The 27,875-nt window shown below is 40.6% G+C and overlaps 1 protein-coding gene and 1 pseudogene across 4 annotated transcripts in view; one reads left to right on the forward strand and one right to left on the reverse strand.

Annotated features, from left to right (window-relative positions):
* Positions 1 to 27,875, reverse strand: part of LOC148014706 (uncharacterized) — a 244,136-nt gene that overhangs the window by 152,506 nt on the left and 63,755 nt on the right. For 3 of the 4 annotated variants that reach the window (XM_087666957.1, XM_087666959.1, XM_087666956.1), the window contains exons 7-12: positions 22,700 to 22,841; positions 22,429 to 22,599; positions 22,105 to 22,260; positions 21,550 to 21,656; positions 20,387 to 20,477; positions 19,962 to 20,103 (exon numbers count right to left, since the gene is read on the reverse strand). In XM_087666957.1, the coding sequence (XP_087523083.1) occupies positions 19,962 to 20,103; positions 20,387 to 20,477; positions 21,550 to 21,656; positions 22,105 to 22,260; positions 22,429 to 22,599; positions 22,700 to 22,841 (809 nt within the window). The remainder of the gene's footprint in view (positions 1 to 19,961; positions 20,104 to 20,386; positions 20,478 to 21,549; positions 21,657 to 22,104; positions 22,261 to 22,428; positions 22,600 to 22,699; positions 22,842 to 27,875) is intronic. The other variant, XM_087666958.1, reaches the window with a different exon arrangement.
* LOC148014708 (uncharacterized) lies at positions 4,911 to 7,229 on the forward strand (annotated as a pseudogene).

Genomic DNA, 27,875 nt, shown 5'->3' on the forward strand with positions numbered 1-27,875 from the left:
TCAAAGGGATAGTGCAAGTAATGAAAAGAGATGATGATGCACGATATTTATGGATTAGGATACATGCGGGAAGACTACAACATATATTCACTGCAATATGCTACTTTCGTCCTGCAAATTCTACCTATGCCACACGAGATGGATCTCCCTTTGATGTACTTTATGAGGATATCATGAGATATGCTAGCATTGGGAACATATTATTGGTAGGAGATTTAAGTGCACGCACCGGAGATAGACAGAGTGACTTTTATATGCATGATAATGCTATGTTCAAAGAGATCGACATAGATGAAATAGACCTACGCAGGAGAGCCGAGGATAAAGAAGTGAGTACCTATGAAACACACCCATTGACTTTGGGAAGTGCACATAGACTAGCCATCTTTAATGTTCTGCCACAATGGCCAAGATCTGACAATTTGACATGTTGGAATCACAAATGAGGGGCAAGTACTGTGGACTACTTAATAGGATCACCAGCATTGATACCAGACATCCAAAACTTTAAGTTAACTAAGAGACCAATTGGCATAGCAGCAGATCATGCTATTTGACACTCATGCTCTCTTGTGTACATACGAAACATGAAACACCATGCCTCCCTAAACATCCCAAATACTACTTTACAGAAGACACCTCACACATCTAGAATGGTTCTCTACAGACCAGTTTACATACATTGGACTTGAAGAGATCGTTGGAAGAATGTACAAGGGATTTAGCAGAGGCCATACATAGATCAGCCATGTATGAATTCTCACACACCTTGCCCTGATGTAGACCCACACGATCTACTACTCCCCAAAATAGCTGGTATGATGATGAATGTAGTCACCCGAGCTCACCTACAGAGGGAAATGGAGCTAGGCACTCAAACACATCGTCAAGCAAAGGCGTTCTTTAAACGCCTTGTGCGCAAGAAGAAACGAGACTACTTAGCGAAAGCAGAAGCAAAGATATATCAGTTATTTTTGGGGCGGGATAGCAAAAGCGCATGGAAGATGTTCCATGAAAGATAGCCCCCCATACAGATTACATAACAAGATGCGTGGCTTGACTATGGGAGACAACTGTATAACCTGCCAAGAGAGCCACTTATGCAACCCCCACAAGCTTGTAGGCCAACACAGTGGTCATTCTTCACATGGAAAATGGTTAGGGATGCAATTTATAGATTACAAAACGGGAGGGCACAGGATGAAGATGGACTAGTAGCAAAACATTTCTCACATGCTTGTGACATATTAGCACCCATATTAGCACATATGTTCAATAGAGCAGTATGTGAAGGTTTCCCTATGAGTTGGTCAAACAATACTATAATCCCACTATTTAAAAGTGGTGATCCCTTGATTCCTAGCAACTACAGGACTATCATGATCGATCATGCTTTGGCAAAGATATACGGATCTGTATTGGAGTATGAACTCGGTGAATGGGCTGAAATGCAAGGCAAGAGAGCACAAGGACAGGCAGGTTTCAGGACGAGGATATACCATGCTCGACCATATTCTCACACTTAGAGCAATTATTGAGGAGGGCCGAGCCCGAGACAAGAGGATCTATTGTTGCTTTGTAGACCTTCACAAAGCTTTTGATACACTGCCTCGTACATGCATCATGCAGAGATTGCATGACATTGGAGTACCAGAGGGTATTCGATGGGGTGTCTATGCATTATATGAGGTAGTGACAGGTCATGTACGAGCACCTAGGGGGCTATCAGAGAGGATTGACAGTACTATAGGAGTGAAACAAGGATGTCCACTTTCACCCACACCCACATTGTTTGGTCTATACACAGATTAAATGTTTGATTACATAGATCGAGGAGGAGCTGGAGCTAGCCTGGCAGGGGTGTTGATACCAATATTATTGTATGCACATGATATGGTTCTCATTTCAGATTCACGTGAGGCATTGCAGTGCCATCTAAATGCTTTGCACATCTTCTATAGAGATAAAGAACTCACAATGAACCTTGGGAAGACCAAAATCATGGTTTTCAATACTTCAGCAGCATGGGTGACTAGATTTATGTACCAATTCACATTTGGGGGAGAGATACTAGAGCATGTGAGGGAATATGTCTATTTGGGAGTCACCTTCTCTGGTACACGTTTTTCGTTGAGAGAGGCATCAGAGGCACGTCTAGCACGTGGATACACAGCACTAGGGGCACTCGAGAGTCAATGTGCTCACATACAGTTCCAAGAGCCCCGCACCAAACTCTGGTTGTTTGACACCCTAGTCACAGCTACATTACTATATCGAGCAGAGGTATGGGGTTGCAACTTGTACCATAGGCGCCTTAGCCCACTTACTGATCAGATTGGAGTAGAGAGGGATTATTATGATGGCTGGGATAGCATGGAAAGGCCATTGATCATGATGATAGCACGCATGATTAGGAGTAAGCCCTCCAGCCCACATCCCATTGTCAAAGTAGAGCTAGGAGCAACACCTATAGTTACAGAGGTACTCTTCAGGGCAGTCACCTTTTGGCACAGACTATGGGAACTTCCACGCCATAGATACTCTAGATTGGCACTAACCTCATCTAGACAACTAGCAGCTCGAGACGAGAAGAACTATTGGTTTTCACAGATGACTATTTGGATGAGCCTACATGGTTTGGATATTGACTGTCTTCCAACTTTGGATTATAGCCTTGACTGCCCTACACTTTCTCTCAGCCGATCAGAGTTGAACCAGGTGATCAGGGCTGATATCTTGAGGATTGAGACCGCAAGGACATGGATCCACCCACCACTCCCTCTAGGATCAAGGATGGAGTTCTACAGGAGTCATTTCTTGTGCCTCTCTGATGATGGTTTCACTATTCCGCCAGCATATATGGACACCCATCTCTCCCATAGCATATGGGTTGCTGTCAGACAGATTCGCACCTCCTCACATAGGCTTCAAATGGAGACATGCAGATGGACAAATACCCTAGCAGAGGATAGGACTTGCCAGCTTTGTGGTCCAGAGCTTGAGACGGAGGAGCACTACATATGCAGATGCACAGTATACTATGACATACGAGGACGGTACCACTGCTTCTTCCGTGATGGATTTGGACCCCTTCATCGCTCATGGAGTACGAGGACCAGAGATGCCTAGGTCTCATCCTCCTGGAGCTCGAGAGGCGCCGAATTGCACTACTGCGAAACAAGAGGCCAGCTCACCCAGAGAGACACACAGAGAGCAGTGACAGACTTCTTCTACAAAGCCGACCCTACTGACACTACCAGCCTAGCAGAGACAAAGCCACCCCGCCAGACACCTTATAGGCCATACCGTGGAGTCACATTGGATGAAGCCATTTCCCTTCGTCGAGCACGATGACCCCGTCAACCAAGACCACGTCCGAGGAAGCCACACCACAATCGGATTAGAGCCATTATCACGAGACACCGCAGACTCACTACCATGCATATCAGTGAAGCAGCTAGGAACCGCATCATAGCTGAGATCATGTGCAAATCTTAAGACCAGCTATAGCCCATAGTCCCCACCACACTTTTGTACATGGTTCTATCAGATCTGGTTCTCCTTTCCTTTCCTTTTCTTTTATATCGATGGAATAACACTACACATGGTTCAACCCTAGTATAGCCCCATCGCATAGTTATTTTCAGTATTGTTTCATAGGCCACCCACCTATTTGTAATGTTATGTTTACCTTACTAATGAGATGACATTAGACATGGATGTACTCTGGATTTTGTCCCATAGGCCACATTGGCCTTATGTAGACATTAATATCTCTCTCTCTCTCTCTCTCTCTCTCTCTCTCTCTCTGTCTCTCTCTCTCTCTCTCTCTCTCTCTCTCTAGCCTCTTTATCCGTCATCGGCACCATGACTCATGAGAAGCACAAGGCCTTCAATTTGCATGCGATCCATGTGGAGAGGGACACAAAGAAGTCCAACTCCCACCATTGGACATGCAAGTATTGTGGGAAGCGCTATATAAGTGGTGCAACTCGGCTTCTCCCCAAGAGGGGGGAGCAAGTTGCTCCATGCAAGGAGATCCCTCGAAACATTGCGGAGGAGATTCTCGCCAAGATGAGAGGGGGATCCACAAGAGGAGGAGGAAGTGGCTTATCGGCATCAACTCCTATACCAACTAACGAGGAAGCATCCAATGTGGGCGTATCTTCAACCAATGCGGGAGAGGCCTCTACCATCGGTGGTGGGGGCTCGACATATACATTTAGCTCCGGTAAAAGACAGAGTGGAGGCTCATGCGAGGCTGGAGAGACAATCGTCTCTCTCTCAAGCTCCCGGTCATGTGTGTGGATCGGTTGCCTTTCTTAGAGAAATGCAATGACTTGCGGACATTGAAATTGCACGCACGATGATTAAGTGCAATCTTGCATTCAATGTCCTAAAGCAAGAGCAATGGAAAAAGATGGTAAAAGCCATTGCGAATGTGGATCCATGTGAAAAATGGACCGGTGTCACATACAACGACATGAGGAGGAGAAAGATTGATGAAGAGGAGAGGATTGATAGAGCCCTTGATCCTATTCGGCCCGCATGATTAAAATATGGTTGCTCCATTCTCAGCGACGAATGGAGTGATCGTAAGAAATGGGGCATCATCAACATACTCGTCTCATGTCCACTCGGCATTTACTTTTTGCGGGCCATAGATACCGGCAAGAGGGGGAGAAAAACAACGGGCGCATTCATCTACCGCCACATTCGACAAGCTATCATTGAGGTATACATTGTAATTTGCATTTTGAATTTGTTTCACTTTCTTTCATTATGATAATATCATGATTCATAATTGAAATTTGACTTATACATAACTTGTAATTTGTAAATTGTGGTTGTAGTTGGGCCCCTCAAATGTGGTGCAAGTTGTTACCAACAATGTATCGAATTGTCGGCGCATGGGCCATTTGCTTGAGGCCCAGTTCCCTACAATTATGTGGACTCCATGTGCAAGTCATTGTTTGGACTTGCTCATGGAGGACATTGGGAAGCTCAAGTGGATGAAGAGGGTGGTCCGCAAAGCTACATCAATTGTCACATTCTTCACGGTAAAGGTAAAGGTGCTTGCGATGTATCGTGAGCATAGCACACTGGAGTTGAAGAAGCCTTCTTCAACTCGCTTTGCTTACATGTGGTTATTGCTGGAGCGCCTTTATGAGGTACGGTCCGCCTTGCGCCAAACAGTGGTGTCCACTCTATGGAATGAGTGGGATGAGCATGAGACAAAGGAGGCCAAAGCCATGCAGTGCTTGTGCCTTAATGAGCAGTTTTGGCAAAAGTCCGTGCCGTTGTCATTGTCGTGACTCCCTTTTATAGGGTGTTACGTATGAGTGATTGCGAGGCGTCCACCATGGGCCTTCTCGTTCATTTCTTTAGAGCAACATTGGCGGAGACACGTGCTTGTACAGCGATCACAGAGACACAGCATGCATATGTTTTAGAGATAGCAAAGAGGAGATGGGTGTGGATGCATAATCCCATCCATGGTTTTGCCGCATTGATACATCCTGCCTACAAGTCACCGACGGTCATGGATAATAGAGAGTTGCATTCATACCAACTTGCTTATTTAACTCGTGTGGTCCCTGTGGATGACCACAATGCAGTGCTAGAGGAGCTAGGATGCTATGCAGATCAAAGAGAGCATGTGGCTTTTGCTTCTCCCACTTGTTGAAAAAAAGAGTCACTTGTGAAGCCTTTATTTTGGTGGCTAAACTTTGGATACGCACTAGAGACCCTTCAACCCTTAGCCCTGAGGATCCTTGCCCAGGATTGCTCTTCGAGTGCATGTGAGAGAAACTGAAGTGCCTATTCTCTCATTCACACAAAGATTAGCACACAACAGTTAGAGCAGCTAGTCTATTGCCGCACTAACTTACGCATGATGAGGGCTATGATGAGCATGGGTAGTCGAAAGCAAGTAAAGTTTAAACACTTAACCATAACATTTAAAATTTGTTGTTATAACTCTTCAACTTTGAGCTTTGAAGTTTAAACTTAATTCTTTACAATTTAGACTTTAGCATTTACAATGATCAATCTTACATGCATCATTGCATTGTGTAGGTGAATGTTGATACATTTAAGTTGATGGGTGACACTATTCCGAGTATACATAAGGAGGTGGATTAGGAGGATTTTGCAGAGCTCTTATAGAAGCAGATACTCATGACACTCGCAGTTAGCGTGCTCATGGGCAAGGAGTTCGAGTAGGTGGTAGCCGGGGCATGGTCATTTGACGCCCTCCATCATCGAGGAGGGGTGGTTCGAGTGGCTTGCAGACATATGTAAGGCGGGGCTCTAGTAGCTCACATCCTGTGCCTCATGATGATATCCCCCCCTTGCCTACACAACCGCCACCTAGGGAGCCATCATTTGATGATGATGGTAACCTCATCAGTGAGGATGAGTATGAGTGTGTCTCATCATCGGATGCCGAGGAGTCATCTTCAAACTCTCTTGATGAGCACTCAGATGGTTCTAATGATGATGATGATGATGATGATAGTGATGCCTCATCATAGATTTATATGACATAGGTCTCTCTTTTTTTTGTATCAAATATACTAGACTGTAGACTGTAGTTGTATCGCATGTTTTGCATAGCCCATGCAACCGCGATAGTCACCCTTATGTGTTCATCTTATTTTGTAATGAAATGGCTAGTTCCACTTTAAACATGTATTCTATGATCTATCATTTAATATTTTATGATTTTTGTAATTTAAAAAATCATCTTAATTTTTTTCCGTACTAATATCGTACCGTACCTTATAAAATCATAAGGTACCAATTAGTACCGTATTTTATCATAATGTACCGTATCGTACCTTTCGTACCTAACAACTATGGCCACATCTCTAGAACACTGTCATCTACACAAGGATATTTACGGTCCGTCTTTTGATGCTCATACCTATCGGTTTGTTGTAGCGAAATTACTTTGGTTGATTCATACTAGGCCAAATCTTGCATTCTCAGTTCGCTTGCTTGGTCAATATTTTAATGTACTTAGAATGTCTCATTGGTTTGCTTGTCTTCGTATGTTAAGATATTTAAGGTGTACCTATAACTTTGGACTAACTTATGGACATGGTTTATGCTTGTAGAGGTACACTGATTCTGACTGGGTAGGAGATCCTGACACCCGGCATTCTCATGGAGGCTACCTCTACAGTCTGGACATGGCACCCATCTCTTGGGCCAGCCGTAAGTAGGACACGGTGGCGGCTTCCACAACCGAGGCAAAGTATTGAGCTCTCTTTGATGGTACTATGGAGGCCATCTATCTAAGGAACTTGTTGGCTGCACTTTAGATTCCTTATGAGTCGCCTACCATTATCTACTATGACAAGTAGAGTGCCATTGCCTTTGTGGACAATCCCCTTGGACACAGCACGTAGCACTTCATTACCATTTCACAAGAGAGCAATTTGGGCTAGGCACCATTCGCCTAGAGTTTGTGCTATCAAGTGACAATTTTTCAGATATTTTGACCAAGGCAGTCAACCGGCCAGTTCTACTATATCTTCTACCGCAGATCAACTTTCGGTACACCCTCCTCTACTCCTTCAGATTGATGGAGAGAGGGTACTTCCCTCTTACTTCTCCTTCCAGTTTGAGAGGGGGCCGTTTCCTTCTCTTGATAGTGACAATGATAATGTTTACAGCTTTTTACTTTGAAACAAGAATCGTACTTGAAAACGTTTGCTCTTTGAAGAAGATATATGAAACGAGAAAGAAAGAAGAGAAAGCAAGGTTTAACCTACTGGAGTCAAGAATGATAACTCAAAATATTGGAACAAAGCCTAGGGAATTCAGATCCAACTTTGGTTCCAAAAAGTTTCCATCCAAAATTTATAGAGGACGTCAATCTAGTAGTAGTCAAAGGTCAGATGTAGAATGTTTTCCGTGTGGTAAAAAAGGTCTCATTTCACCAAACTACCCTAATCCGAGAAGGCCACACTACAAAAATTTCATCCCAATCCAACCCTTGCAAAAGCCAATGCCACCAACAATCAGCCAAAGGTTCAAGAATCTACATCCAACTCGGTAGAACTAGAAGTAGCCGCTCTTCGGTGAGCCAAGTAGAAAGAAGCACTAACTCCAAAAGAGAATGTTCTAGCAACAAAGACTATGCAATGTCAAGCTCAAACTCCCAAAAAGCCACAAAATGATACAACACAAAATAGTACAATGCAAAGCTCTCTAGTGCTACACAGGACCTCAAAGAGAGTCGAGAAAGTGGACCAAGAGGTCCACTAAACAAAAGAGATGGAAGTGTCTCCAGCCTTGGGCAAAGCAATGCAGTAGCCTATAATGGAAGAAATGACAAAGATGAAGATAGGTGTTGCTCCATTCCCAAGCTGCCTAGAAAAGCCAAGAGTATGATTTAATCATTCATTTGGACACATTCCAACCCAACCTAACATTCTATCAATTGTTAATGTTGTCCACTATTTGTGGAAAACAATTCAAAACCATTCTCACAAGAAAACATGAATTACATATCTCCAATCCCACAATTATGCAAAAGACTAATCAACTTTCAGAGCTTGTAAAGGAGGTGGATGTGGCTAACACTCTCCTAGTCTGAGCACTCCAGAGACTAGCGTATCGATTAAAGGATGTTTCATTCTAATGTACTAATAGATGGGGGACTCTTAAATGAACATAATGATGAATGTGACAATGAAAGACTAGGAACTACAAGGCATGCAATATGCCCACTAGCTCATCTAACTAGCGGATCAAATCAAAATAAAACCTTGGGTATCCTCCCTTATGTCAAAACAACTTTGATTGGAAAAGATTATTGGTTGACCTACCTGGTGGTAAAACCTAATTTATATAGGACTTCTTACCCACTACTGTTAGGAAGACCTTGGCTATTTGAAGCAAGGGCACGCTCTGACTAGTTCAAAGGAACCCTAACCCTCAAAAGAGAAACAAATAAAGTAGTCTTAAAGCTATATGACCCTGAAAGAGGTAATGGAGCAATCTTCCTAGAGATATTTTTTGGTCCCTCCAAAGAGACTTTCAATGGAGATTCTACAAAATAAGAGGACATAAAGTAGACTCCAAGAAAGAAAACAGAAGGACAATCCTTGATAGTTGGCACTATCAACCAATTATCAAAAGAAGCAAAGCCCCTAACCATGGGTAGATACCTCCTACCAAACCCTACAATAACTTTAGAAATCAGTTCGGACACTAAAATTGAAGCATGGATGAACTATTCCCCCTATTATATGGCTATCCTAGAGCCAGAGATAGAAGAAGAATTTGACACAGAAAGCCTGCTCTTGTCTTACACAACCCCTTCAAAAGCAAAAGTGGATTCTAAAAAAGATGATTCCCAAAGTGATGATGAAGAGTCCATACAATCAAAAGATGGCGCTAATAATGATAAGTTTATAGTGGCCTCAATGATCCAAGACCCTGATGATGGGCAGCATGAAGATAGTTCCTTTTCGATAAATTAATGGTTCTCAAAGCATGCAAAAGTTATATTTTAAGTCCTAATGTTACTCCTAATTGGACGAAGGAGTTCCATGTGCATCAATAGAAGGCTAGGAGCAATCTTCTCAATTGGATCTACTGAATTATTATGCAAGCTGTAAGGTCACTAACCAAGAAAAAAACTATTCAGTGATAGAACACAATGCCTAGCTATGTGTTTGCTTTGGAGAAGTTTTGGCATTACCTTCTATCGACCCATTTCAAGTTTTATGTGGATCATGGATTTTGTCTATCTAATGTCACTGCCTACTTTGTTGTTTGAAATCTACAAGCTAGTAAATGTGAATCCTACATAAGGTGGAGTAAAAATATGGTCAATCTAAGTGGTGGGGATATACATCATGAGTAGGGCAACAACTTTTTAGAATTGAACGATAGAGTTCGAGTGGAAGCACATAAGCAGAAGCAAGAGCTATGAGGGATGGAGCAAGAGAGCAAGAGAGCAAGAGAGAGAGACAATATATGTGGGAACTCCAACAGTCACAATGTGTGACCAGCCTTCCCTTATTCAAATGTCACTAAAACAATAAAGAAGAAGTGACAGTGATAGGCGCCTGCCACCTGCAGTATACAAGTGTGCAGGTACTATCAGTGTAATGAATACACAGGCGCCTTTACCCCCAACAACCTTCCAATTAAAGGCAAATGTATACCTAGTAAGGAGAGAACAAGTAAAAAGTAACAAACGACAACTGTACATAAAGTACAATAGGATAAGAAAAGACATTATCTCATCCAACGCCCATCAGCTTCCTAAGGAAAGCAAAATACTCCACTAAGAGACTTTTAGTAAGCAAATCTGTAGGATTTTGGTCAATTGAGATCTTAGCAAGCCCAATAGACTTACCCTCAACCTCTCAAATAAAGTGGTAATGCACCTCAATATGCTTTGTCTTCACATGGAAGACCGGATTCTTAGCCAACTGAATAGCACTCGTAGAATGTGGATGTGGTATAGGGAGCACATCAATAATACCAAGGTCTTTCACCAAACGGCCTACCCAGAGAGTCTCCTTGCAAGCCTCAGTAGTTACCACATATTCTACCTCTATACTAGATAGGGCCGTGCATTCCTACACCTTCAACACCTAAGAAATAGCACCTCCAACAAAGCTGAAGACATAGCCAGAGGTGGACTTTCTACTATCTGCATGTCCTGCATAATCAAAGTTAGTGTACTCCACGACTCCTATATCATAACCACCATTACATACGCACATATCTGCAGTGTCCTTAAGGTATCTCATGATACCCTTCACAGCATCCTAATGCCGCCTACCAAGTGTAGACATATAGTGTGCCACAACTCCCATTGCAAATGCTATGTCAAGACAAGTAGCTATCATGGCAAACATCAAACTACCCAGTGCATATGCATAAGGGTTCTTAGCCATCTCGGCCTTCTGCTCATCAAACTACGAATAATCGGCTTGACTAACCTTCACATGAGAAAATAAACAACATCCAATAGACTTAACATCCTGTATATGAAACCGCCCAAGAACCTTCTAGATGTACTCCCTCTACAAGTAAAGAAGCCCCTTAGAGCAATCACACATAATGTGCATTCCAAGAATATGCAAGGTCTGTCCCATGTCCTTCATCTCAAAGCTTTTCTTGAGCTAACCTTTCAAGGCATCCAATCCATCATGAGCACTCAAAGCAATTAGCATATCATCCAAAATTACAAGGTTGTCATCATGGGCCTTCTTTGTGTATAAACATGAATCCATATCACTATGGGTATATCTCTATGAACGCATGAAAGCATCAAACTTCTGGTACCATTCCCTAGGTATCTACTTAAGGCCATAAAGGTTCTTTCTCAACTTGCACACTAGATGTTTGCTACTTTTTCCCTCAAAGCCCTTAGCCTATTGCATATAAACCTCATTATACAAGTCTCCATGTAAGAAAGCCATCTTGATATCCATCTGATAGAGGTCAACATTGAGATGCGCAACCAAAGCCAAAATCAAGCATAGGATAGTCATCTTAACAAAAAGAGAGAAGACTTCATCAATGTCAATACCATACTCTTGCTTAAAACCCTTGTCAACCAATTTGGCCTCATAGGCTAGCTTGGGGCATCCAAGGATACTCTTCAACTTATACACCCACTTGCATGACAAAGCACGTTTTCCACCAGACAAAAAAAACCAAATTCCATATATGATTTTTTTTCAATGAGTCGTACTCTGAGACTGCATGCCCCTCTCCCAAGAGTGATTATCACCTCTGCACATAGCATCATCATAGATAAGAGGCTCACCAGCATCTATCACTATAATTTAATCCATAGAGGGCACAAACTGATCAGGCTGACATCTATCTCTAGTAGACCACTATAAAATAGATTGTGGAGCCTGTACCTCTTATCTAACATCATGGTCCTGGGCCACTGGAGCATGAGCTGCTGCAAGCTATCTAGCCAGTTGTACAATAATAGGAGGCTTCTCCTGAAATATCACCCTACGTACCTCAACGACCTGCTCAAGCTACTTATGCATTTTATCTTCATAGAGAACAATATCATGGCTACTGATGACCTTCCCAGCCTAAGGATCCGATCGAGGATAGCCCATCTCACCTACATCTCCATAACTAAGAAAGATGCATTTCACGAATATAGGATCCAACTTATTGCATTTATCCTTGGGAACATGGCAAAAAGCCTCACATTCAAAGACACACAAATGAACATATGATGGAGGTTTTCCAGACCATACCTCCCTTGTAACCTAATCACCAATAGTTGTGCATGGGGATCAATTAATCAAATGTACAAGAGTGGTAAAACTGCCTTTGCCCAAAAGTGTTGTAGTAAGCTTGTCTCGCTAAGCATACTACGAAGTCGCTCCTAAATCGTCCTATTCATACCATTAGCCATACCATTCTGTGATGGGATATACAGGGCAATCAACTAACGCTTAATACCCCTCTTGCCACAAAAATGCTCAAAGGCTTTAGATACATACTCTCCCCCACTGTCAGATCGTAGGCATTTCAGTCTATCACGAGACTAGTTCTCAACAAAAGCAAGCTAATGCTAAAATGTAGCCAAGACTTCCAATTTTTGCTTTACGGGGTATGCCCAGACCTTATGTGAGTAATCATCAATGAAAGTAACAAAATAACTTGCACCACCTAAAGACTTGCAAGGCATAGATCCACAAATATTAGAATAAACAAGAGCCAAAGACTCACCTATGTACATAATGCCAGACTTCTTATGTGAACTACGAGTCGATCTGTCATAAAGACAATGATCACAAGAAACACTTATAGTCAAGGGACAGAAGAGATTGCACATGGATAAGCATTTTCATTCCCTTTAAGAACATGTGTCCAAGGCAACAATGTCATAACGATACATATGATACTACAACCACTGCCAAAACATGGTCAATAGACCCAAATACAATTAAGAAATAAAGAGTATCAGACTTGGTATCTCATGCCACAACAAGATTTCCACGGGTAAGCTTCCAATGGGGATCACCAAAAAGATAGTATAAACTGCATCATCCAACTGTCCAGCTGAAAGTAGGCTTTTAGTCAAAGCCAAAACATAGCATATATCATGCAAAGTAAATATACTACATGAAAGAAACTACAACAACATGTCCAATACCAACAATATCCAATGCCAAGTCATTACCAAATAGACAGATCTTGCCATGCTACAGTAGGAGTGGAATCACTCTCAATGAGGGGTGACATGAAATAAAGCCCTTCAATCAAGCAACACCAACACTAAGCATAGATAGATAAGGCATCAATCAACTACAAAACATCAAGAGAAGAAGCTGTAAATATATAGTCGTCGTAAGAATTAGTCTGTACAACATTAATCTCTTCAACCTTAACACTAGACTTGCTTGGGACAATGTTGGGATCATCATTTTTTTCCTGCACTTTATCATTTCCCTTTTCTTTGTACTTGTCATCACGCATCTTATGGCACTGTGGCCGAATATGACCTTGCTTCCCACAATAGCGATAAGTCAATATGGCCACAAGACTTACTACGAGACTGTCCACATGATTGAGAATGAGACTTTTGAGAGCCTTTTCCATGGTGGTCATTACTGCTCCTCCCGTTATTACATCTGACTATCAAAGCATGAGAGGTGCAGGAAGCATCGACGTTCTTTCTATTGACCTCTTCATTCAGAAGCGCACCCTCTATATCTTACAATGTCAACCCATGAGTAGGCATATTTACACACATAGCAATACGAAATATGTCCCATGACTCGGACAATGTAATCAGCATGAATAAGAGAGGAAGATTGTCCTTAAATTTAATTCCCTGTGAGGACAACTTGCTGAAAATAGAATGAAACTCGTTCAAGTGGGTGGACATGGAGGTCCCCTCCATACGAAGGTCTATGAGTTGATTCAACTAATACGTTTGAAAGGCAGGGTTGTACTTATCATAAACATTGCGAATCTTATCCCATAACTGCCGAGCGGTTTGCCTGTCAAAGACAACATTATAGTAGACTTGCTTAGAGAGTGACAAAATATTTGTAGATTTACATAACTCATCCAGTTCAACCCAATCCTCTGTATCAAAATGATCGAGCTCTACACCTTCATATCTCAATGGCTTAATTTGCAATTTTTGCACTAAAACCTGTCAAATTTGTGCCTTTCAATAGCTATAATTTCTGCCATCCAACTTCTCAATGCTAAAGATAGCACCTCATTCGACCTACCAACAATAATGCAAGAGATGAAAGAAGAATCCAAGACAAAGAGGCTAATGTAAATGACAGCAAAACAACCCCAAGATCATAGTCGAATTAAGGGGAGTAAGAGAAATTGCCCGAAGGATGAGCTATCCACTAACTGTAATCAAGTAACTGTCAAATCCAAGTGACTCTCCTCCGATAGAATGCATAAAACTGAAATGACAGACTGCTATAATAAACTACAGCAATATGCCAACAACCAAGCATAAGAGTAATCTAGAAAGAAAGTCTAGGAATAACCGGCAGTGAAGTCTATCACAACTGCAATGTGTTAATAATCATACATGCTGTAGGCATAAACATCATACATGTAGAGGATCTCAAGATACAGAGAGAAGAGTTGTCAAATGCATAACCCACCGAGCAAAGCTCGATACATAACCCACAAGCATATAAATATCACAGATAAACATAAGTACCAGGTCCAAAGTAAATTATCAAATTAGACCAATGTAGAGTAATTGTATCCAATACATATCAAGACAGCATGTACATGAAGTGTCCCACGGTCTCGATGAAAGTAAGCTCAAGCTCAACTACATAAATCCAAATCTCTATGGAACATTCCAAGTAGCACAAGTAACTTCTACTAGAACAAAATTGAATGCCAAATGATTAATACAAGCTCAAAACATCAAGTATATGCATTTGAGCATCCAAGATACATGAAGCATAAGCTAGAAGTATAAAACCCAATAGATTCTTCAAGCCCATAATTGTGTAAGCCACTAAAATAATCAAGGCATGTAACCACGGCCAAGATCAATGTAACGTAGCTCAAATCTCAGCTCAAAAGCATGCCATAGCATATCAAGAAAAATATACATAACAACCGAAGTAGTAGTACATCCACTGAGTATCCCCTAAAGCATCAATGAGAATTAGGCATAAGCTTTTCACTGATAAATGTTTGATGCCTTTTTTATTACAACACTGAAATGACAGTGAATTTTGAGCTATTTCAAGCTCAAATCAATCCCAAAAGCATAACTATACTATCCGAGCACCAAAATAATATTCCCTAAGTATCAAACATGCATCATGGAATTTATTGATTGTTGTCCAAACCAGAATTGTTATGTTCTGTGTGAAACAAAGAATAGAAAATTGTGTAGAATTAACTCTGTGAATACTCAGATCTGTAACTCTCATTGCCCTCTTCATTTTTAGCTATAGAACACCTAAATTCGATACTATATGCAAAAGTTTTGGCCAAATACGACAATGTTGTCAAGCTATCATAGCTATTGAGGACTTCTATAGCATGCTCAATATCCACTCAAAATGGATAAAATGGTTACTTCTTAACTCAATAAGTACTCAACAAGACCTCAACAAGCGTTAAGCAAACTAAAACAAGCCAGAAGAAGAAAAGACTCAATGCATACCTCAAGAGAAAGAAACAATGGTTGCCATGAAAAATTGAGTTGAAGCTTTGAATCGGGGCTAAAGCAAAGGATGAAGAAGCTCCTCAAATGGTTAGCTCTAATACCAATGCAAAGGTAGAGCCCGAGTGGAAGCATACAAGTGAAAGCAAGAGCTATGGCAAAGAGAGTAAGAGAGCAAGAAGAGAGACACCGTATGTGGGAACTCCAATAGTCATGATGTGTGATCAATCTTTCCTTATTCAAATGTCATTGAAAGAATAAAGAATAAAGTGATATTGATGGATACCCGCCACCTACAGTGTACAGGTGTACAGGTGTGCAATTATACTCAATGTAACGAATACACAAGTGATTAGCACAGGCGCCTTTACCCCCAACAAGAAGATATCAACTTGATCTAGTGGCTGGATTATTCAAGACTACCCTAAAAGTTAGGTGTATCTTGCAACCTAAAATGTAGGAAAAGTAGATAGTAATGTTCTTGAGAAAAGTTAGCCTTAGAATCTTCTAGCCTTAACTATACAAATGTAAAATGGTCAATCCAAAATGGAATATCTTTATGCCATGTTAATAAAGCATATGTGAAAGACTTTGTGGGGCCCATTCACCATCCTATCCCAAGTAAACAAAACATATACATTTTGGTGTGTACCAATTATGTGACAAAGTGTTGCAAAGCCAAAGCTCTCATGAGAGATAATGCCAATAGCATGGCCCTATTTTTATATGAAAATATCATCACTCACTTTGGTCAATAAAACCATGGAGCAACTAGCTAAAGTATACAAGATCTAACATTGAAAATCAACCCTCTATTATCCTAGAGTCAACAACCAAGTCCGAGTGGCACATTGCGAGATGATTTTTGGTGGCAAGAGCCTCCCAGTATATGGGACCTTCTAGAGCTTTAAACATCCATTATCCACTCACTTCACGGCCATTGAGACCAACTACAGAGCAATTCTTAGACTTGTCAAGAGCTTCAATACTATATTTTTTCTCACTTGGGATGGCGATGGCCTATTTCTCATCATGCAAGGGGAAAATCCTAGATGAGGATATACTCCTCCATGGCTTCTTACTTCGATATCCCCTAGAGTGCCTTGAGAGGCTTGCACATTTGATTTTTTTGTGCTTTTGAGTCAACTCTAGCTAGTGAAACCAGACTTCCTCCTCAAATAGTATGGTAAATAACTTAATTAAGCACTAATTACAGAAAACATAAAATTCACGTAAATTGAAAATGCACACTTTACCACTTTAATCTTAGACATTGAATATTGTGTTGGCCCCAAAATTTGTGCCCCTTGCGGTATTTCTTTATCTTATATTGCAAATGGAATGAGTATAATTGAGATCCTTTAATCTCCTCCACTAATCCAAGAGCCTCTTGCTATCAAAACTAACTAGCAAACCTCTAAACCAATTTGCCCCTTAGTTTGCTTGGGGATTGGCCTTCACCCTGCTCCTTGAAAGATAAATTCAACCCCAAATCTTTAAGATTGTTGCCTCTCCCTCCCAATATGATGTCATCTGCACCAAAAGGACCTTGGGCTATTGTCACCTACTCATGGAGGGCTCCAAACTGCTATCACATACTATATGACTAATCCTTGGTGGTTATGAATCACATCAAGAGCCTCTTTTTGCTCTCTAACAGTCTCCTCTCTCAAAATGGTTGGAATAGACTTCCACTAGCCTCTTAAAACCTTTTTTCCACATGCATGGGCAAGTTTGCGAAGTGCCAGCCTTTTAATCCCATTTTTCATAATTATTCTAGTGCTCAAAAAATTAATTTCACCAACCAATAATTAAATTGGCTAGGCTAATTAGTCTTCCAAGTAAATTTCACGTCCTCGTGACAGGTATAGTGCTGAGCATATGTACTTCTTTGTGAAATTCTTCTATGTGAAATAATTAGCCATATTTCTTGCCAAAAGAAGAATAAGATACACTATGAAAGCCAAATTGAGTACAACTAGACAAAGATGCATCCAAATTACAATATCAAGTAATGTCTACACTACCTACTTGGCATTGACTTCGACTTCTCAACCTTTGTTCTCTCATCAATAAGTATATCATTCACATCTACAAATAGAAATAGGTTGACTTGTCTACTCATTCGAAACTTGCATAGGCTGAAAAACTACCTCACTTGGTGCTACATTTACCTACACGCCAATGAAAAGATGCAACGTGTCATATAGGTACAATGAGAGAGCATCTCTTTCCTTGGTAGATGAAAGTACAAGTTACCCAGCATCTTCCACAAAGAAAACATCAAGACTAACCAAAATACACCTAATTTATAGCTAATATAACCTATAGCCTTTGCTTTCAAGGCTCTTGGGCTGCTTATGCATGGGGGCCTAGAAGTTGTAGGCTAGTTAGTCTATATGCAGCAAGCTGCAAGATGGGGTCTGTAAAACTTGCCCACATTGATGTTAAGAGACTCCAAAGCACTGTCTTAGGTCAAGTGAGGCAGCCCAACTAGTGTGAAGAGGATTCGTATCCTCTTCTCCATTGAGCTATGCCTAGCATGGGATGTATCTCTTGGGGAACCTTCTACTCGCAGTCAGTTAGCTAGGGCCGTAAGGCAAAGATGCATGACATCATCATCATCATCTAGGTGGGTCTGAGACTTGTATTTTGGTCAACCTAGCTACCTTGCCCAACCGCTAGGTATTGGAACCCATAGCATCAAGATTTGAGACCTTGATAGAGCACTGTCTTTGCACCCATCTTAGGAGTTTCGGCACAAGTTCATACTCACCCAAGGTGGCCATGGTTTCTTTTTCACAATGGAAAGGAGTTTGCCTAGGTAGCAATACATCCCCTCTGCAAGCGTGGGAAAGAACATGAGAATGATAATACTTTGAACCTAACTAACTCAATCAATTATAAACATGAAAATTAGAAGAGAGAGAGAGAGAGAGAGGAGTCGACACCATGTTGAGAGGAAAACCGGCCCCTCCCCCTTTACATGAATTAATTGAAACAAAACCATGGGTACCAAGTGCCTGAACCATATACAAAAGATTGATTTGCTAGAATTCTGAAAATTAGGGTTTTGAAACCCTAATTTCTGCAAACTCTAGCAGCAAGCTGATTTTCTTCTTTAGTGCTTGGTTAGATCAAACTATATCGAAAATGATTATTGGATGAGAGATAGATAGGAGAATACAAAGCATGTGGCTAAAATTTCAACATGAGAGCTTATTCCAAATGAAAAGAGAGATCTCTAATATATAGATGTGGGCTTGGATGCCCAAAAGTAAAAAGTAGAGACTATAAATTATAAGTGTTTACTGAAAATGATAAGTGTAGGAACACTTGTCTCTTCAAAATGACACATGTCCTCTTCTAGATGCCACATGTCACTTTCCTAGAGAAAGAAGCTTCCAAACCTTCTACTCTAAAAATCTCTCAAATGGTTAAAAATTTGAGATAGCTGCTAAGACAAAATTGTTCCTTATGAATTTTTGGAGCCTTTGACGCAAACAGAATTTCCATTTGAGCAACTTTCAAAAATAGTAACCTCCCAAATTTTAGGAGTCGCCAAATTTAGCTTCTTGAGAGCTTCATTATTGGTTAATTTCTACGTTAATGAGAGCTTCTTGAGAACATTTTAATTTCTACGTTAATTTATTGACTCTTAACTCTCAATCCCCTCAACTCTTAAATCTAGCTAACAGACTTAAGTCAATTATCAAATAATCCATGGATCACATTCCCCACCTGATTCCTGGGAGAGGGCGTGTCTGCCCTCGAATGGTTCTAGTGCATGTTGAAAATGATAGGGGGATTACTGAAATGGGGGGAACGGGGTGGGAAAACATTGAGCATGACGATTATGTACTATCCCCCCAATTGAATATGGATGGGTATGCTTCTTTCAACGAAATGATGGGGCGGAACATTGATGACTTCCAAGAAAATGTAACTCAGCCTGAGCAATCTGTACTAGAGCAAACAAACTCAAGTAGAAAAAGGGGTTCTATAGAGACCCCTAATACTTCCACTACTTCCCAAGTAGAAAAGCATGCAAGAGTTGACATGGTTAAGTTTCCATTATCATGGTCAACCTACCAAAGATTTGAAAAAGTGTAAGAACAGATCCTTAGATTAGTAGGCAGCTTGAAACTAATAAAAGCTGGTTCTAATAACCTATTACAATTGATCCTCTTAGCCTAACTACCTAACACTCGGTGGGAAACTTGAGCATAAGACGTGGCACTATGCAAGGGTCCAAATGCATGAGAACACAAAAACAAACCTGGAAGTACTTTAATTGTTGCCTCCATTTTATAGTCACCGAGCACACCAGGAACCCAACCATAAAGGTCGTAATGTCCAGCACGAATATGACGTATAGTGAAATATCCATCAGCATTTGCTTGGGTCCAAAATTGATAACCCTGATATATATAAGAGTACTCAAAATCTTAAAGTTAGTACTTGAATGCTCTCTTGAGGAAAGTAGAGTTGTCAATTTTTCATCAAAACAAGTACACTTCCTTTATCCATCTTAGAGCAAAAAGACATGTTTTTAGACATTTTTCTTTGCTTTAGTTAAGGATTCACTTTCTTTTGCCACTAGCCTATCCTGTTGAAATGCATCATGATCCAGAAAGGACTGATTACAATGAAGGGCCAGCTGAAGCGTCTAGTAGTCAAGGATAAGAAAGAAATGAACATAACCTTGCTTTCAGTTTGCCAAGATCCTATCTCCCCAGGAGTTGCTAGACCCAAAAAGGCATACGTCCCACACCAAACTGAAGGTGTGCAGAATCTGCAGTCACAAAATAGATAAATTTCAACAGCCTGTTACAAGAACTGTTGAAATTGCATACATATGAAAACAAATAACTACTTATAAATGATCCTGGCTTCTATCTTTGCAAGAATCAAAACTTCAAAACTATTTTAGTGCTACATGTTACCACATACAATAGACATCTCCTTCTCAAAGAAAAATGTATTGTATAACAACTATCAGAATTAACCAATCTCAGTCTTCCATGAAAAACAGATGAGAAACCTCTAGATGGAACAAGTTAGCAGAGTCCCATATGCCTCAAGAGTCAAAAGGTTCCATGCCATTTCCTCATTCACTCTGAATCATCTTGTAATCTCTCCCATCTTCCTCAAGAATGTAAATGATCTCTAGACAAACACAAGAGAGTGCAATCTGTCTCACTGCATCTGACTGTCCAAGCATACCAAGCAATTATCCTACAAATATACTAACATATTGTGTATGCTATATCATCTCATAACCAACTGCTAAGATCCACCATAGCTTTTGAGAGACAATCACTGCCAAATCTTCTACCCACCACTCCATGCTTGAAAGATGGAAAATTAGTCAATCCAACATATGTTTGATCCAATTGTTTGATAAAGGAAAGCACAAGCACTAACAAGGTTATTTTTCATTATGCTACATCTAGACATTGAGAACTCAGCCTCACTTTCTGCAGATAGATTCCTCTCTCTGTGGCAAAAAATGAAGCTTCAAATGTCAAGGAAACTAGAAGTTTACTGCTACTTTTAAAAGCATGAGTCTCTCTTATTGTTTAGCTCTATCTTTGCTGCCAATTTGAAAACTCTCTACTTGTTACTGTCAAGTCTACTGCAGTTAATGTGCTTAGTTCTCTCTATGTTCCTGGTAGAATATTGGTTTTACTTCATGAAGCAGACTCTTCCTTGTGTAAATGATAACATCAATGACATCTTCATTCAATCACAAGTCCATTATAGTCTTAGAGCATAGCACAATGACTCAATGTAAGCCACACAAAAAATGCAGAACAAGATGCTAATATAAGAGTTCCTAAATGTGCCTAAAGGAGAGAACTCACCTGTCCCTTACAAGAAGTCTTCCACTTACAGCCCCTCTTTCATTGACCTTGGGATAATCAGGAGAACTTGCCCAACTATATGGCCAACTTCCAACCTCAGTAAGCATCTGTAAGTTTCACAAAAAGTAGGATATTATTTGGTGGCCACATTGTTCTATGAGTGCTGAAACCTTAAACGTCATAATTGGATCCTCGTGCCAGAACTCTGAGTGTCCTAAAAGAGCCTAATGATCATACTTGTCAACCACTTCCAAGAGTATGTCAACAAGCAATGATCAGAAAACTAATTGAACACTAAAAAAGATTTGAATTAAATAACAGCCAGATTCCTTTGACTCCTGAACTAGTGCTTTTCTCAGAACCAATGCATTTAAAAAATGAAAGAGAAAGCTAAGAGCAGAGAATACAACTTTGCATGGAATCTTTTGACAAAAACGAGACCACGCTCAAAACTGACACTTAACTAGCTTGTAAACACAGGTAGAATCCAGGTAAGGTCTTTTTAGATCCTTATAATGTCTATAACATGGTCCAAAAAGAGGATGCATGGTATACCTGCTGCTTCGCGTCCTGCCAGAGCAATGATACATCAGACCTTTCAGGTGCTGAATTAAGATAGACCAGGACAGGCCCAAATACCTTTTGCCATGCTTCTCCATGTCGAAATTGAGCACACAGTGGCTCACCCGCATAATGAGCACTATGAAACATCTGAAATAAGCAATGAAGTTAAGATATAAAAAATCTTAGAAAGTAGTACATTCAATAATAAGAAACACAATCATGCAGGCAAACTGCCTTAACTTTTGGATGCAAATAAAACAAAAGACCAGGTCAGGGAGAACCACAGCATGTATATCAAAAAAAAGAATTTCTTACAGAGAGACAGGTAGGTCCAACATGTGATGTCAGATTCTGTTTTAGTATGCCACCATTGCGAAATTCATCAGAGGCTGTAATTATCCAAAAGCCAACCATGGGGGAAAAACTGATCCATCCATGAACCCGGTTTTCTCTGTTGTCACATGAATACTGATATTTGTCATCAACCTGGAACAAAATAATTTATAGTATTGAATGATGTAAGAAGTGCTCAGTTCTTCTTTAACTAAGTTTACAAAATCACCCAGCACTTCCCATTAAACTCTACCTCATCTTTCATATGTGGATTTCTTGGCTTTCTTAATAAGACAGCTTCAGCATAAGAGAGTTGTTCACATGAAGCAGGCATACGATCCTCGGGAAAAGGCATGAGTCTCTGTTTATTGTCAGCCATGGCCATGTATTGGAACCTGCAAATAAACAACAGATGATGAGCGTGAGAAAGCCTACATATAATGAATGAAAGAGGACCAGAAATATAAAACAGATAGTATAAGCATAAATCTCTCCATCAATCAAAGTCCTAATGTACATCTCTTGCTACAGTTTGGACTCTCAACATTGCAAATCCATACTAAACTCTCTCTTGAGATTATTCCAATAGGTCTTTGTTGCATCATTTTTCAGATGTGTCTATGTGCTTTTCAAGAACCACATCTATTTTTCAAACCACAGGAGGATAATACAGACAAAAAACCAATGAAGAGGAAATGATTGCTAGTTCTACAAGAAAAACATATGGTTATAGTAAACTTAGTTGAAACATGTACCAAACATGTAACAATGAGCCCTTGCAAGACTACAGAGTGGTCATTAGTTGTGCCACTCAGCATCCCACATTTTACACACTTCTTGCCCATCACCCTTGCTCCTCTCCCATCATCCCCTAGTGCTAGCAAGGCATGCTAAAGTTGAAGCTCAAAGACTGAATTCATCACTGAAGACTTTGGAAGAGTGATCAGCAGAAAATGCAGTCTCTGGGGTAGAAAAGGTAGCTGTAGGAGATCTGAGAAGCAGGGCAACAGCAGATGTGGTGAAGATGAGCCTGATAGAGAGGTAGAAGCAGCTGCGCTTTGAAGTTGAGCTCCTCTCACTCTAGATGAGCAAGTGGCAAGACCATGTCTTGTGCGCAAGTGCAGACATCTCCTCATAAAGCATGTTGTAGAGATCTATCTCCGCCTCTAGAATGGCGGGAATGTCCTTCACCTTCTCTCTGTCAATCTTGCCTACATTCACCTACTTCGTTCTAGTGTATAAGCTGAATTCTCAATCAAGTGCAAGTTACAATCACAATTACCAATCTCTCTAGTTGGACAGTCTTCAACTTGTTCCTCTTCAAATAAAGACCATGTGCTCCAAATTCTCTCAACAAGACTACTACCACAATCCTACAAGAAAACACAAATAGCTGTCCTTTTTTACTAATAACATTAATAAGTATTAGCTAAATTCAAGCACTAAAACAATGAACAAGAAGAAATTCTGCATACTTACATATGGTTATTGTTTACTTACCAAAGTTGGAGCATAATTTTCATATCTCTTCCACAAAGACACAAGCTGAAGGTATGTCTCATGCAACTTTGCAGTGGAGCGTGCAAATGAGAGATTATGATTACAAAACTTGAGGAGATCATCCATAAGACATGTGATGATGGAAACGTCTCCATCATCCCACTTGTTGAAGTAATCTTGCAAACCCTCTTCAATTTCAACATTTGTATATTGCTCTTCACTATGCCCAAGAGGATCCAAGAAATGTGCAATAGCATGGATTGGTTTGTGAGTCCAATCCCATTTATTTTCCCACACTACACAAATCTCCTACACCCTATAGCATTTATCAAAGTTAACCCACATATATTAATAACAACTCAGGGGAAACCCCTGAGGTAAATACAAAGTATAAGCAACTTTGTGAAGAGTAACTAAGTATATCAAAAATGCATGGTTGTGTGAACAACCAATCTGGTGGGCTAAAATGTCAAACCATCTAAGGGGTGATATGAAAGAAGGTGTCTCAATCCCAATCTACAAGAAATCCTCTCTTTTCTTCCTCATGCTCGCAGAACTGCCCTACATCCTCTCCCAACTTCCATGGAGAGTGTGGAATATCTTTGTCCAAATCTTTGATAAAAGACTCCCAAGTGGATACATCCCGAAGATCAATGACCTGGCTACATCTCATCCCCATTCATATGGCATGATAGTAGTTGCATTCCCATCTTTTCGACCCACCACTACCTTAAATAAATATTTGAGCAAAGAAGGTAAACACAAAGTGTACCACAAAACACAATGATAAATAGTAGAGCTTAAAGATGAAGAGTGACTCAGAATGAAAGAGAATGAATGCTGAAAATACACTATGCTAAGTGAATACAATAACCTTGAACCTCCATGTCTTAGAGTGGACAAGGGCAAAGATGCAATGGAGAGTGTTTCATATTATTAACAGATCCCGAATCGCAACAGAGATCTTTTGAAGATAATCAATTGCTGTAGACACAGATCAATGTGTGGAATCTATCCAGAACGGGACATTAAACTTTGGAGTGTTTAAAATGAGCTAATGATTTAATTGGTAACACACCTTTTTTATCTTAACACCCCTTCTCAAACCCAATATTGGAACCCAAGAGGGACTACAAGACTAGCTCACCCGAAATTATCCCAGGGCAACCCACCCCAAAGCAACTGGGACATCAGTCCGAGGGTGCACAAAGGGTGCCCAAGAACCTATTACCTACCATAGTCATATGGTATGAAAGATACGATATGGTACAATATATTAAAATATGATACTAAATGGTACATTAAAATTTTATAAGGTATGGTCCAAATATCAGTACCAAAAAAAAACCAATTGATTGTTTTGGACCACAAATGATAGAGCACATATTTAAAGTCAAAATAGCATATGCGGCAGCTGCATGTACAACATGTGCCACAACTTACATAGATAGGAGTGGATACAAAAAATAGGTTGGATGGAGAGAGGACTAGAATGAGATATCACTACCATCATCATCATCATCAATACCATCTGCATTAGAGTGCTGATCAAGAAAGTCTAAAGATGACTCCTTGGAGGCAGATGGTAAGACACTCTTGTGCTCCTCACTCATGAGGTTACCATCATCATCAAATGATAGCTCGCTAGGCAATGGCTCTCTAGGCAAGGGGATGTCATCATGAGACACAACATTGAAGCTACTAAAGCCACATGTCAAATATGTTTGTGAGCCACTTGGACCACTCCCCGTCGATGACGAAGGATGCTGAATGGCCAGGCTCCTGCCACCTACCTGAACTCCTCACCCACGAGCACACAGACTACAAGTGTCATGAGTATCAACAGCTATTGGCTCTCTATAGAGCTCTGCAAAGATTAACTGCTCCTTATCAATCTGTTAATATACACTTGCAAGAGTATCACCCATCAACTTAAAGGTATCAACATTCATCTACACACAAAGGTGAAATTTGTAAATTGTAAAGTATGAAGTTGAAAACAACAAACTAAATTTAAGTATATCTTCTTAAGACTTATGATTTAGTATTTAGTTGCTTGGGACTACCCATACTAAGCATCACCTGCATCATGTGCAAGTTAGTGTAGCAATGGACTATCCACTCCAAGTGTCGTGTGCTCAGTCTATTGACACTCTTTGTTTACATAAGAGAATAGGTACTCAAGTTTCTCTCAGATGCACCTAAAGAGCAATCTTGGGCAAGGACTCTCATGATTAAGGGTTGAAGAGTCTCCAATGCATAGCCAAAATTCTACCACCAAAGGGAGGCTTCACAAGTGAATCTCTCCTCTTTTAGGTGGGAGAAGCAAATATTACAGACACCGACGACACCTTCATAGGCGGATACAAGGAATTATTGCTCGGGCTAGAGCTAGGCCCTCCATATCCACATGAGATTGTACCATTTGGAGCTCATTGTTACTAGATAGAGCTCTATGTTTTACACATAGCCATAGTTAGTTTCCTTTCTTATTTTGCTTTGTGCTACATATTTTGCCCAGACAGTTGTACCATCATACACATGATTGTAACTCATAGTCTCATAGGTCATTTTGGCCTTATGTAGACGTTCATATATCATTTCATTTCTAATCTACATAGCACCCAAGCTTCTGTAACACAACATTATGGTCAACTACAAACACAACACAAGTCAAGTACACATGCTAGTGTGATCAAAGCTCTATATCATCCATAATGGCAAGTGATCAGTAGGCCAAACGCACCAAAGCCATACAACCTTGGATGTACTTATGCATCCATTTCCATCTCCTCTCTACTATATCAATGAGGCATGCACACTATGTCTTTGTAACCACTGTGCAAGCCTAAACCTACACCAATGTTGCTCTAAAGTATTGAATGAAGGCCCATGGTGGACCCCTTGCAATCACTCATGTGCAACATCCTATAAAAGGGAATCATCGCAATCACAATAGCATGAACCTTCTGAGGCATAAGCACCACATGGCTTTGGCCTCCTCTATCTCATATTCATCCCACACATTCCATAGAGTGGACACCACTGTTTGGCAAAGGGCCGGCAAAGGGCCGACCACATCTCATAAAAGTGCTTCAAAAGCAACCATATGAAAGTGAGCTAAGTCAAACAAAGGCTTCTTCAACTCGAGCCCACTATACTCGTAATACATTGCAAGAACCTTTACCTTTATTGCGAAGAAGGTAGCAATCAATGTACACTTAAGTACCTCACTCTTCACCCACTTGAGCTTCCCGATGTCCTCCATGAGCAGGTCAAGACAATGGCTTGCACATGGACTCTAGAGTCCATACAATCATGGGAAACTTGGCCTCAAGTAAGCAGCCCATGCACTGACAATTCCATGCATTATTAGTAACAACTTGCACCACATTTGAGGGGCCCACCTACATGCACAACACTTTGCGGAGAGAGAGAGAGAAAGAAAGAAAGAAAGATATATTAACGTCTACATAAGGTCAATGTGGCCTATGAGACAAAATCTAGAGTGCATCCATGTCTAATGTCATCTCATCAGTAAGGTAAAGATAACATTACAAATAAGTGGGTGGCCTATGAAACAATACTCAAAATAACTATACGGTGGGACTATACTAAAATTGAACCATCTGTAGTGTTGTTCCATCGATAGAAAAGAAAAGCAAAGGAAAGGAGAACCAGATCTGATAGAGCCATGTACAAAAAGTGTGGTGAAGACTATGGGCTGTAGTTGATCTCAAGATCTGCACATGATCTCAGCTATGATGCGGTCCCTAGCTACTTCACTGATATGCCTAGTGGTGAGTCTTCGGTGTCTCGTGATAATGGCTCTGATCCAACTGTGGTGTGGCCTTCTCGGACATGGTCCTAGTAGACGGGATCGTCGTACTCGACGAAGGAAAATGGCTCTATCAAATGTGACTCCACGG

Source organism: Lygodium microphyllum, chromosome 25 (genome assembly GCF_053477565.2).
Source record: "Lygodium microphyllum isolate KBCC chromosome 25, Lygodium_microphyllum_v1.1.10, whole genome shotgun sequence".
NCBI lineage: Eukaryota > Viridiplantae > Streptophyta > Polypodiopsida > Schizaeales > Lygodiaceae > Lygodium > Lygodium microphyllum.